Here is a 12,826-nt window from a genome sequence, read left to right on the forward strand (position 1 = left end):
TCCAATCGCCGTCGTGAACACCTTCAGGGGGGAGTAGCCGGGAGGTCGACGAATGGCTGCCCAGCTTGGGTCGGTAAAGAGAAGGCCGACCCAGCCTCTTAGGATCAGCCAATGATAACCGTGCGAACTATGGAAAGCGTCGGGATTTCCCCCAATCGCCTTTAAGAGGGCGGAGGAGCGATTCAGAGCGAGCCAGTAAAAAGAAAAAAACAAAATCCCGGCAACGACAACAAAGCCTTTGACCCTTATCTGTGTTTAAATTTGTCCCTCGGGCGCTGCCGTACTGCCCCCAGAAGTTACCGCGATTTCATTTGCCCGCGGCCGAGGGGTCGTGCCGTGGGAGTGGGGCGGTGACGGCCCTGAGGGAGGCGGAGGGCGGTGTGGCCCTGCGAGGCCGAGGAAAGAGCTGCCGAGGGCTGCCAGCGAGCCTGGAGGAGGCGAGGGAAGGAGGGGGCCCGCCGGTGCTGCATTCGCCGAGGAGAGGCTGCTGCTGCAATGGATTCCTGGGTGCGATTCAGCGCCCAGAGCCAAGCCAAGGAGCGGGTCTTCAGGTGTGGCGGAGGGAGAGGCAGGGACCGCGAAGGGTATCAAGAGCCAACCCGCTCCCGGTGCCATCTCTTGGGGCGCCTTTCGTTTTGGGGAAGGGGAGCGGGGGATTCGTGTAATGATCGTGGTTCATTGTGATCCACATTATTAATACTGTGTTGTCACTAGGTTACTGTTGTTACTGTATTCTTAAATATTTTACATTTCTTTAGTCATTGTTATTTTGTTGTTGTTTCTATTGGTTTATCATTTATCATTATTTGTTCTTTAACCACCCTCCTTTCATCCCAAGGTGGGCCAGGTTGTAGGGTAGTGATTAGAAGTGTTGGACGAGGACCCAGGAAAGATCAGAGTTCAACACACACAGACACACACACACCACCTCAGCCACGACTTTTGGCCAGTCTCTCTCTCTCTCTCTCTCTCTCTCTCTCTCTCTCTCTCTCTCTCTCTCTCTCTCTCTCTCTGCCTAACTGCCTCACAAGGTTGCTGTGAGGGTAACATGGAGCGGGAGGAGAACTTTGTGTGCCCCCTTGAAAACTCCTTGGAGAAAAAGATGAGATGTAAATGCAGCAGCCAATAAGATAAAAAAAACAAGTAAGCAAACTAAAACTCAATATTAAAAACAATTTAAGACAACTCACAATCCTAAAACAATAAAGTGTGCCTTAAAACTATGCAACCTCTCAAATATCAAAAGCCAGATTTTTTGGGGGGGGGGGGTGTGTGAGTTTGAGACTTCTTAGTAGAGCCATCAACTTGTGGTACCAGGTGAAAAGAGAGAGAGAGAGAGAGAGAAGACTTTTTGTTTTTACCGGTATGTCTTTGTCACATTTATATCCTACCTTTTTTTTTCCTCAAAGGAATTTAAGTTGGCGCAACACCCTCCTCTTCCTCAGCTAATCTTCAATTAATTCCCACACCAAGCCTGGAAAGTAGGTTTGGCTGAGAGGCAGTGACTGGCCCAAGATCACCCAGAGTGAGGATTTGAACCCTAGTCTCCCCCAAGTCCTAATCCGATACTCAAACCACTACAGCATGCTGGCTTCTCATTATTTCCATTTTAAAAAATGAAAATAAAATATGTTTTCATTTTCAATTTTACATACAATAAGCAAAAGAAAAATAAACACAATAAAAACATAAAATCCCCTTGACTTCCCTCTCCTCCCCCTTTGTAGATCCTCATATCATGATTTTTTCCCCCTCTGCATCCCTTCCATAACACTCTTTTATAAATCCTTTGCCAACCCATAGTTCAAATTTTTGCTACAAGTTTTCTGTTAAACATACCAATGAATGTAATTGTTTACAATATTTTTTCCAAAAAAGTTATAAACTTTCCCCCTTCTTTATTAAAATCTGCCTCTTCCTAGTTTCTAATTCTTCCTGTAAGTTTTGCCATTTCAGCATAGTTCATCAATTTTAGCTGCCACTCTTCCTTGGCCGGAATTGTGGCTTCTTTCCATCTCTGGGCTAGAAGAATCCAGGCTGCTGCTTCCAAGTAGCTGCTTCAGTTTACCTTTGCATGCACACACCTTCCTGTGCAATTTCCTCATTTCAGTACCATTGCTTGGGGCACGTGGTTCAGTCTCTTGTTTTCCTTGTTATTAACAGCTGTAGGTCAGAAAATCTTCCCAAATTGTGTGACAGTAGGTCTTAATTTGTCATCTGGCTACTTTTTGACTATATGCCTTTTAAATGGATTTTAATTGCTTTTTTCCAAAGAAAGAAATAAGGGGGGATTTTTCCAGGAGCGGGGGCAAAGTAAATGCTCCAGACAAAGATCATTGGTATCGGAGAACACGTGTAGCCTTTTTGGTAGATCTGTTGACTGATGTGACCTGGCACACTTGCTCTCTGAAAGACTTGTACTGCTGGTTTGCTCCTCCTTTGTTTCTCAATGGTGGCCAAATAATTCCTTCCCACTCACCACAACACACCCTCGGTTCTTTCAGTCTCCCCCCCCAGCCCATAATTAATTGTACCAGCAGTGCAATCTGCTTTACAGTTGCTTCCCTCTGCATCTCTATACCCCCCTCCCCAAAACCAGGATAACTGCTGGACTGCAGCGTTGTGTAATACTCTACTCTTAACCACCCCCATCAAAATGGGTTCCTTTGCAGGGGTGGTTTAATCTACACACTCTCAGCCACACCCTGTCCTCTACATTATGGGATTAAAGATGATGAACTTTATCTCATTGGCATTAGCAGGGCTATTTTTTATTTGTTTAAAAAGTTTACAAACTCAGGGAAAGCACACCCTCTTTTTGATGTAAATAACTTTAAATTAAAAAAACACAAACATACTTCTCTTTCCTGCTACTTTTTGCTTTGGGCTGACACACTCCCCTCTCCCCATCACAGCTGCACTAAAAATCTCAGATTGTTCAATTTTCTTCTACTGGCCAGTAGCAATTGTTTGGTTAGTGGTTCCCAAACTTTTTTTCCTCCACAGTCCATTTGTAAGCCGTGCACCTTAATGTTTCTCAGGCTGCTTTTGCTTTTCCCAGCTGGAAGACTCCTGATGGCCTAACCTGAACTGCCCCTCAAAGAAAAGGAGGCTTTTCTTAAACTTCAGGATAGTACAGTTAATTTGTTAAGATGCCCTTTGCAAAATGATTCTACTTGTAGAGAAAGGGTCTGTCCACAGAGTGTTTTTTGCTTCTGTTCATGATACAGTAGCAGCAGGAATATATGGTGATGCAATAACTCCTTCACTCCTCTCACATCTTACTGCATACCCTTGGGTTGGCCAAGAGCTCCTCCATAGTTCAAACTTCAAGGACATAACAAGCACACAGTGTGGTTGCCTTTCTCCCTTCCCTCCTGGAGGCTTGCCAGAGCTTGAGAATATGTGGGTTGCACTCTCTGTTTCGCCTGGCAGTATGTGATCAGGGGTCTTAAGCAACCCTTGTATTGGCATCCACTGCCCTCTAGATATTTTGGGTTACAACTTCCTTCATCCCTGACTAGGGTTTCCAGACTCAATAGAGGACAGGACTTCTGTGCCTTTAATTGCCCTGCTCTCTTTTGAGTCTGGAAACCTTAAAGAGAAACCAGCAGACCCTTTGTTTAATTTCCAAGCAAAGGGTGTGCTGGTTTCTCTTTAAGGTTTCCAGACTCAAAAGAGAGCAGGGCAATTAAAGGCACAGAAGTCCTGTCCTCTATTGAGTCTGGCAACCCTATCCCTGACCATAGACTGCGCTGGCTGAGGCCAATGGGAGCAGCTGTAGTTCAGAACATCTGAAGGGCATCAAGTTGGAGAACATTGAATACATGGATATTTATGTGACATATCCTAATTTGAAAACCCTCCTGTATAGGCGGTTAAAAAGAAAAATATGAAAGGAAATTGGCTGACTTATAATTCATTATTAATACAAGATGGTAACCAAATAAAATTAAAGAGATATGACGAAATAAAAGATTAATTATCAGGATGGCTAGAATATCACCAGCTCTTTGAGACATTCAAACAAGACAAAAAAATGGATTCAACAACGAGCCCTCAAAATTAGAAAAAAGAATTGTTAAAAATAACAATACCAAAATCATTTTCAGAATGTACCGACTCCTCCTTGACTAGGAAGTCGAGGAGGAGGAGGTGAAGGCAGTAATGATTAAATGGGCGCAAGACATCAGACACACCATCATGATGAGTGAATGGGAAACCCTTTGGAAAACTTAACATGAATTTTACGGCATGTTACACAATTAAAGAAAATGTGATGAAAATGCAGTTCAGATGGTACCTTACACCATCAAAACTCCCCAAGATGTATAAAAATATTTCAGACAAATGTTGGCGGTGTGGAGAAACAAAAGGAGATACAGTATGTACCATATGTGGTGGACATGCCAAAAAAAAAAAAGAGTTCTGGAACCTCATTTATGATGAGATGAAAAAGATCTTTAAATTAACATTCTCAAAGAAGCCAGAAGCATTTCTACTTGGAATTCTAGGCAGTGATATCCCGAAAAACATAAGAGAAATCTTTTTATATGCGACAGCCGCTGCCCGGTTATTAATAGCATCGAACTGAAAAGGGGGGAAAGTACCGACAGTAAGGGAATGACAGAATAAGTTATTAGATTACGCAGAAATGGCTCAATCGACAAATAGATTAAAGGGAAATACAAAATAATAATTCACACAAAAATGGGATATGTTCAAGAAATACCTACAAAAATATAATAATGACATAACATCTATGGCAGTGTTTGAATGACCCTTGTGTAAATTAAATATTATTAAATAAGGGGAAATGGTACAATATGTTATAAGAAAGTATCAGAAAATATAGTAAGAGTAAGGTAAGAAGTATAAGTACATTCAATGTTGTAAATGTAACTTACATCAGGAAATGACGGGAAGTCTGTTTTGATATAATTTAGTTTATTGGGTTTTTACTTTGGTTTATTTTTGTTTAGTTAGGAAGTATAAGAAAAGAGCATGTACAGTACAAGTTTTAATCAATATTTAACAGTATAATTATTTAAGGTTGATATTATTAGTTTTACCTTTTCTTTGTACATGTACTTAAGATTGGGTACGATACCCTTGGGTGTCAATTAATAATAATAAAGTCTAAAAAAAGTAAAGGAAAAGAAAACCCTCCTGTATATACCATATCTATATACAGTATTTAATTATTCCAAGGGGCTCCCATGGACCCACTTACAAGTATACAAGTATATACCTCCCCTCCTTTTTGCTTTAGCTTTTTGCCTTGTGCTACCAGCTATTGCAATAGGGGCCTCAAGCATCTTCTTTTCCAAGCTAACCTCTTTCCACTGTTTGTTTCTTTCCTCCTAGGGCTGCCCAGTATGCCTGCACTCTCCTTGGCTACTCACTGCAGAAGTATGGGGCCAGCCCTGATTTCATTGCTAGGATCAAGCAGCTGGAGGCTCACATGAGCTTGGGGCGCAAGTGTGAGTACAAGAGGGTTTGACTGGGACCTGAGAGGGTTGGGGAGGGATTCATTTTTATTTATTTGAGGAAATTTCTGCAGCACTTAGTATACATCTACAGTCATACCTCGGTCTAAGTATGCTTCGGTTTGAGTACTTTCAGTTTAAGTACTCCGCGGACCCATCTGGAACGGATTAATCCACTTTCCATTACTTTCAATGGGAAAGTTCGCTTCAGGTTAAGTACGCTTCAGGTTAAGTACAGACTTCCGGAACCAATTGTGTACTTAAACCAAGGTACCATTGTATGCAGTGCATGGCAGATTTAAAAAAAAAACATTTTACAAACATACAGTAAAAGCATGAACGCAAATGCAATGCAAATATATATTTGGATATTAGTACTGTAACTGAATACAGTGGTACCTTGATTTACGAACTTAATCCGTTCTGGAAGTCCATTCTTAAACCATAGCCGCAGGGGACTCAATTTACAAATGGAACACACTCAACAGGAAGCGAAACATGTTCTGCTTCCAAGGCAAAGTTCACAAATCAAAATGCCTGCTTCTGGGCTTGCAGCATTCTTAATCCAAGTTCATAAACTACGGTAAGCTGTTCTTAAACCAAGGTACCACTGTACTGATGTTAGTCCCTCCACAGAGGAACAGCATAGCCATTGCAGCGGGCAGCCTTCTCCGTGATTTTGTTGGATCTTCTTTTAAAGCCATATGAGTTGGTGGCCACCTGTGGGAGTGAGTCCCATAGTTTATAACTATGTTCTGTGTGAAGAAGGACTTTTTGACTTAGCCCCAGTTCCTCACTCTAGGGCTTACATGCAGGCACTAAGGTCTCATAGCCTCCTGAGGCTTCCCACAGCTGTGTCCCCTCCAGCAATCAGTCAGCTGCTCTTAGCACACCCAGTTACACTCCAAGATCTGGTGGACCTCGGGTATTTAAAAAAGGGCAGGCTTCATATATTCATGCTAAATTGCGTTTGCATCATTTTGCCCTTTTTTTCAAATTTGTAAAATGCTTTATAAGTACTGTGGAACCTCTGTTTTCAAACGTAATCCATTCCAGAAGACCGTTTGACTTCTGAACATTCGAAAACTGAAGCATGCATTTCCGGAAGCATTTATGTCCGGAAAACTCAATATGGAAGCTGCATGGCATGTTCGGCTTCCGAAAAGTGTTCAAAAACCAAAGCAGTTTCTTCTGCGTTTTCTGCGTTCGATAGCTGAAACGTTCAACTTCCGAGATGCTCGAAAACCGAGGTACCACTGTACAGGAGAGCAGCCCTCCTAGATCATATTGAAGAGGCACCAAGTCTCTCCCCAAGTAGCAGCTCTCTTAGGAACTGCTTTTCAGCACACCTTACTGTTTAAGGTTGTTCCCATTTTACAGATAGGGAACCTAGACTGATAAAGCAGGTTTCTCAAGGCTTCCCAGAAAGTTTGTGCCTGAGCTCTGTTAGTCCAGGCTTGTAAATAGCCAGTTTCCTGGTCCACTCTTGCAAGTGGGAACCTTCCCCCAGGTAACTAGACAAAGATGGTGATTTTGGTTTTTGCCACAATTGGTTACGTGCAGCCATAGCCATAGGTTACGTGCAACAAATAGGAAAACCTATTTGTTGGATAGTAACTTGTACAGCATTATGCAACTGTCCGATAAGGTAGACCTATATTGAGCCTACCTTGCAAGGTTGCTGTAAGGATCCTCCCCCCACATGGCAGCGGGTTATTGGTACTGAGAATGGCCTACCCAATCTAATGAGGTCATATTAGCAGTAAAATTCAAACCAGGGACCTGATGATTCCTAGCTCGGCTACCTCATAGATCAGGCACCCCCAAACTTTGGCCCTCCAGATGTTTTGGCCTACAACTCCCATGATCCCTGGCTAACAGGACCAGTGGTCGGGGATGATGGGAACTGCAGTCCAAAACATCTGGAGGGCCAAAGTTTGGGGATGCCTGTCATAGCTGCTGTGTTATCCTTAGTTAGCAAAGCTGTCCTAGACCCTGGCCTCTTGAAAATCCTCTTGGTCTATCTGGCCCCATCTCCTGCCACTCCTAAGGCAAACACATTCTGTCTAAGGACGCATTCAGACAGCCAGTTGACACCAAATCTGATTGCAGTTTGGAGCTTCCCTGTCACAGATGGGGTGTTGGCTACTCCCGAGTAAGCACTCCACACATCCTCTGGATTTTCATAGTTTTATTGTGCATGCTATATACAGTGGTGAGATGTCTCAAATCATGTCTGCTCTGCATGGGGCAGAAGCCCACAATGGCGTCTCGTGGGCTCTGACCCCCCTTTTAAGACTCCAAACGCCCCTCCTCCTTGCTCTATGGGTCCTCCGTGGTCCCAAACCAGGCTCCTGAGGTGCCGTTCCCTCTCCTCCCTCCTTTCCAGCCCCTGCTGAAGCTAGCTCCTCCCCTGCTTCCCTGCTACCAACCTGGAGCTGAGCCACCAGGACTCTGCAGAGCCCTGGACCCGTCTTAACCCTTCCTGTTCCAGACTTGCTGTTGCTCTCTCATCTGATGGAAGTAAGCAGAGTGGGCTGCTCTCTGCAAGCCCTCTCTCTTACATCCCCCTTTGAAGTGAGACCAATGCGGGACGAGCACTTTAACTTGGGATTCCTTTCCAGTGTTCCGGCTGGGGAATTCTTCAGATGCCCTGGAGGCGGCCAAACGGGCCATCCACCTGTCAGACATGGTCCTTCGCTTCTGCATCACTGTCAGCCATCTAAACAGAGCCATGTATTTCGCCTGTGACAACATCCTGTGGGCAGGGAAATCAGGTCTCGTTCCGCACATGGACCAGGAGAAATGGAGCCAGCGGTCTTTCAGGTGAGGTTTTTTTTAGTTGTATGAATGTGTGCTTTTATTAACACTATTGATGGGCGTAAAACGTTGCAGCAGTCTGCCGACTGCAAATAAAGACACTGTATACGATGGCTGTCACAGCTGATATCTGTTGATATCTGTTTCAGGTATTACCTCTTTGCACTGATCATGAACCTGAGCAGGGACGCCTATGAGATCCGGCTGCTGATGGAGCATGAGGCGAACGGGAAGTGCCAGCGAGGCGGTGGTGGAGACAGCCCCAGAGTGGGGGAAGACCACCGGCTCCAGCAGCTGACCTTGAGGCTGAAGCTGCAGGTCCGCCTCCTGTGTCACGTACTGAGAGACAACCCCCCTCTGCTCCTGGACCTGGCGAAAAACGCCTGCGACATTTTTATCCCCATGGACAAGCTGGGCCTGTACAAGACCAACCCAGGGTTCGTGGGGCTCTGCGGCTTGACATCTTCCGTCATCTCCATCCTTACCATTGTCTTCCCATGGCTGAAGCTGAAGCCTTGAAAGGCGGGAGCAGGGGGGGGGGCACTGGTGTCTGTAGAGCAGGCCAACATGTCACAGGGCTTCCTCTTTCTACGTGTTCCACTTCCAGGGGCCGGCACCAGGTGTTTGCGACTTTGACAGCCTTTGGCAGCTGGTGGCCATTTGCGTAACGTGGGCTCCTTGGTATGTGGGGGCTTGGGCGTGTTGACACTTTGGGGGACATCTAATCTGCACTCAATTTTAAGTGGGGGACAGCAACTTCGTGACCAACCTTCCTCTGGGCCACTGTACTACAACCTTCCTATGCAGATGGTCCTCAAGACGTATCCTGCCCCTGGCTTGCCCCTCCTCTGCCCTTCCCACTCCACAATACCTCTCCCCGCAAATCCCACCCACTCAACTGCTCTTTTTAATTCATCCTGGGTTGCTCTGCAACGGTTCAGCCCCCTGTGAACTGTGGGAATGCATCCTTCAATGCTCTGACATTGGAGCCACTGGGGAAGGGATCGGAGCTATGCTATGCACTGCCACACCCAGCCTCTTCCACTCTTGAGCAGGAGGTGAAAAGCGAAGGTATGTCCTTGTGCATAAATCTAGTGACGGGCTGCCTCGTGGCATGGTGCCTCGGTGCCCCTTGGGGAAACGAGGCCTTGTGACATTCTGCATCCTCTCTGCCTCTTTGCGGGCAGGTCGAGGGAGAACAACTGTGGAGCTGAGGCCACGTTTGGACTGAGGAGTAAGCACATGCCCAGTAAATGGGTTTCTGCTATTCCTATCGAGCTGTGGCTCCTATGTTTTTTTTAGGCTTCACCACTCCATTAACAAGCAGCGCTTTAATGTCTGTGTTTCCTCAACCTGGTCCCCCTCCAGACGTTCTAGACCCCAGCTTCCATCAGCCTGCAACCAGCATGGCCACACTGAGCATGATGGAAGTTGGGGTATTGACACGGCATGAGAATTCGGGACGGCTGTTCTATGGTATGCCTTGATATTTGGCACTGGTAGTTCCTTTTCCTGATTTTGCAAGCCTCTTCTTCCCCCCCCCCCCCCCGTGTCTCATAAACATAACTTTTGAAATCGAGTGACCTCCTGAAGCTAAATGTAGTCAGTCACAGAGAGATTTTTCTTTGGTATTACTATTTTTAAATGGTGGGTGGCTCCTGTTTGCCTGGGGGAGGGTTAAGTTCTGAGTAGGGATGCTGGTTTTCTGCCAGGCAGCTCACAGGGTATGGCATGTGCTCCAAATCTGGTTACGATCTGATGCTTTATATAAAGTCAGGTTTCTGGCCGTCCTTGTCCTAGTACAGCAAGAGCTGGCAAATCCAGACCCTGAGAAGACTCCTGTCAAAGAACTTTGGGGGGGGGGTATCTCCTCTGCAGCTCTTAAAATCTGGGAATCTTCTCAGAGTATGCACTTAGCCACCTTACTCCTCACACCCTGTGCTGCCACCTCATTTCCCTTCACAGGAGCTCTGTGCAGTTGCACAACAGACAGAAATCCCACCTGGGTTGCTTCCCCTTCCCTCTTCACTGTGGCCTCTCATTTCTGGGAGAAGCTGCACAGATTGAATTTCTGCCTGCCACCCATCTCTAACAGCTACAAAGCTTTGGGCCCTGCATTCTCATTGGGATGCCCAACCTGTGGCTGGGTGGCATCCCATCAGACTGCAGTGGGGTGGGTGCTCCCCTGTGTTGGGGGGTGAACTAAATGTTTCCACCTACAAGAGAAGTTAGCATATCTGGGGGGGGGCGACTAGGCAAGGTTCTTCCCCCTTGATTTCTGAGTGGAGGGAATTATTTTTATGGGGGAAGTAGTCAGGAACATGACATACACACACACACCTCTTTGCTGTCTGAAAGAATGCATTGCCAACTTGGTCTGAGCTTAGGCCATTGTGGGGAATCCCCAGGGCTCCCTATTGATCTGTTGTTTTTTTGTCATCTTTTTCCATCTCCAGCCCAGGTCTCCTTTCCCCTTCCAGTACTGCTTATTAATCTCCACCATCAGCACCACCCACCTGCCCTGTTCATAACCCCTTTCTTGGTTTTGAAACTGTGTTCCTAACCTGTAGCAGGTGATATACCTTGTTCCTCTGCTAATATAATGCAGTGCCCTCCAGATGTTGTGGAGCTTGCAGCCTCCACCCCTCACCATTGGCCACATTGGTTGGGTCTGAGCAGAGTTTGGCGGGGGGAGCGGGGATCCTCCAGCAGTATCGGGAAGGCAACATATTGGCTACCCCAGGATAAAAAAATTACCGTTTCTCCCAGTCCTCTATAGTGTATCAAATAAACAGGGTTGATCATTTGATCCAATAAATTAAGGTTGGCATATGTTGTGTAGCCTGGGTTCTTTTTCTTGAACGGATGATCTCAAGGGCTTGATCTTGGTCATCACAGAACACCCTGCAAACCAGTTCATTTGGGGGGTGGGAATCACTTCCTTTGCTTCCACTGGTGCTCATTCCTCTGGGCCCTCACTGTAGCTGGATGCTGCTTTTTCTTTTAAGGACGTCTGTACAAAAGCAGGAGAAAGCACCTGACTGCTGCTTCACGCCAAAGGCCCATAGAATCATAGAGTTGGAAGAGACCACAAGGGCCATCCAGTCCAACCCCCTGCCAAGCAGGAAACACCATCAAAGCATTCTTGACATATGGCTGTCAAGCCTCTGCTTAAAGACCTCCAAAGAAGGAGACTCCACCACACCCCTTGGCAGCAAATTCCACTGTCAAACAGCTCTTACTGTCAGGAAGTTCTTTCTAATGTTTAGGTGGAATCTTCTTTCTTGTAGTTTGAATCCATTGCTCCATGTAGTTCAGTATCCTGTTCTGCAGTAGTGGTTCCCAGTTTGTTTTCAAGCCATGGCTTCTTTGGTTCCATAAACTCATCCCTAGCGCCCCCATCCTAGAAAAAGCATTCAGAATAGCGGTTTGCACAACCCATAAGAACACAATGCAATTCAAGACCGTAGCCCATCAATTGCACATTGATTCAAAATCCAGTTAGAACTATTTACCGTATTTTTCCGTACATAAGATGCCCTCTATTTGGGGGGACCCTAAATTAAGAAAACACCCCTCAGTGTGTAAGATAAGCCCCAATTTTAAACCTATTTTTTGTTTTAAAAACCCTAGTCTTATACATGGAAAAACATGGTAGTTCTAATTATAAAGTTGATTCAGCAACCCACCCCCACAACCCCCTTGTGTCTTAGCACCCACTTAGGTACCCCCCCCAGGGTCTAATACTATCCACTTTGATAGTATCAAAGCTTTCTCTGCTCCCCATCCCCTGCCAATAATTTTTCATGGGACTCTGAACCAGTGGTCTGCATTAAAACATCAAGTAAGTCAGAGATTTCTCTCATCCTTACCTTCAGACCACCTGGTGTAGCAGAGGGTGCTGCGGACATCAGAAGTTTGGGGTGCGCTGCTATGTCAGCCCGTTTCCTTTTCTCTTCCAACTCTGCTGTGGAGATGGCAGAGGTGCTGCACATGGGTGGCAGGGGAAGTGGTGGTTTGTGATAAGCGTAGAAGCCCAAAGGTCCACTCCTTATCTCTGGGGGCTGTTGCCAGCTGCTACCTGCTGTCAAATGGCTCTCTGGCATTTGACAGCAGGCACAAATACAGGATGGGAGACACCTGGCTTCAGAGCAGTACATGTGAAAAGGATCTAGGAGTCTTGGTAGACCACAAACTTGACATGAGTCAGCAGTGTGATGCAGCAGCTAAAAAAGCCAATGCAATTCTGGGCTGCATCAATAGGAGTATAGCATCCAGATCAAGGGAAGTAATAGTACCACTGTATTCCGCTCTGGTCAGACCTCACCTGGAGTACTGTGTCCAGTTCTGGGCACCACAGTTCAAGAAGGATACTGACAAGCTGGAACCTGTGCAGAAGAGGGCAACCAAATTGGACAAAGGCCTGGAAACAATGCAATATGAGGAACGGCTTAGGGAACTGGGTATGTTTAGCCTGGAGAAGAGAAGGTTAAGGAGTGATATGATAGCCATGTTCA

At 45.9% G+C, this 12,826-nt stretch overlaps 1 protein-coding gene across 1 annotated transcript; it reads left to right on the forward strand.

Moving 5' to 3' along the window:
* Positions 1 to 236: 236 nt before the first annotated feature.
* Positions 237 to 11,861, forward strand: PEX11B (peroxisomal biogenesis factor 11 beta). Its single transcript, XM_035097934.2, has 4 exons — positions 237 to 551; positions 5,368 to 5,483; positions 8,114 to 8,315; positions 8,459 to 11,861. Exons 1-4 carry the CDS (start codon positions 496 to 498, stop codon positions 8,826 to 8,828), a joined length of 744 nt encoding a protein of 247 aa, XP_034953825.1. The 5' UTR covers positions 237 to 495; the 3' UTR covers positions 8,829 to 11,861.
* Positions 11,862 to 12,826: the final 965 nt, after the last annotated feature.

Source organism: Zootoca vivipara, chromosome 17 (assembly GCF_963506605.1).
Source record: "Zootoca vivipara chromosome 17, rZooViv1.1, whole genome shotgun sequence".
Lineage (NCBI taxonomy): Eukaryota > Metazoa > Chordata > Lepidosauria > Squamata > Lacertidae > Zootoca > Zootoca vivipara.

Coding starts and splice junctions, on each gene's coding strand:
- PEX11B (XM_035097934.2), top strand. CDS start 496: ATGGATTCCTGGGTGCGATTCAGCGCCCAGAGCCAAGCCAAGGAGCGG. Junction 552..5,367: donor GCCAAGGAGCGGGTCTTCAG/GTGTGGCGGAGG, acceptor CTTTCCTCCTAG/GGCTGCCCAGTATGCCTGCA. Junction 5,484..8,113: donor CATGAGCTTGGGGCGCAAGT/GTGAGTACAAGA, acceptor ATTCCTTTCCAG/TGTTCCGGCTGGGGAATTCT.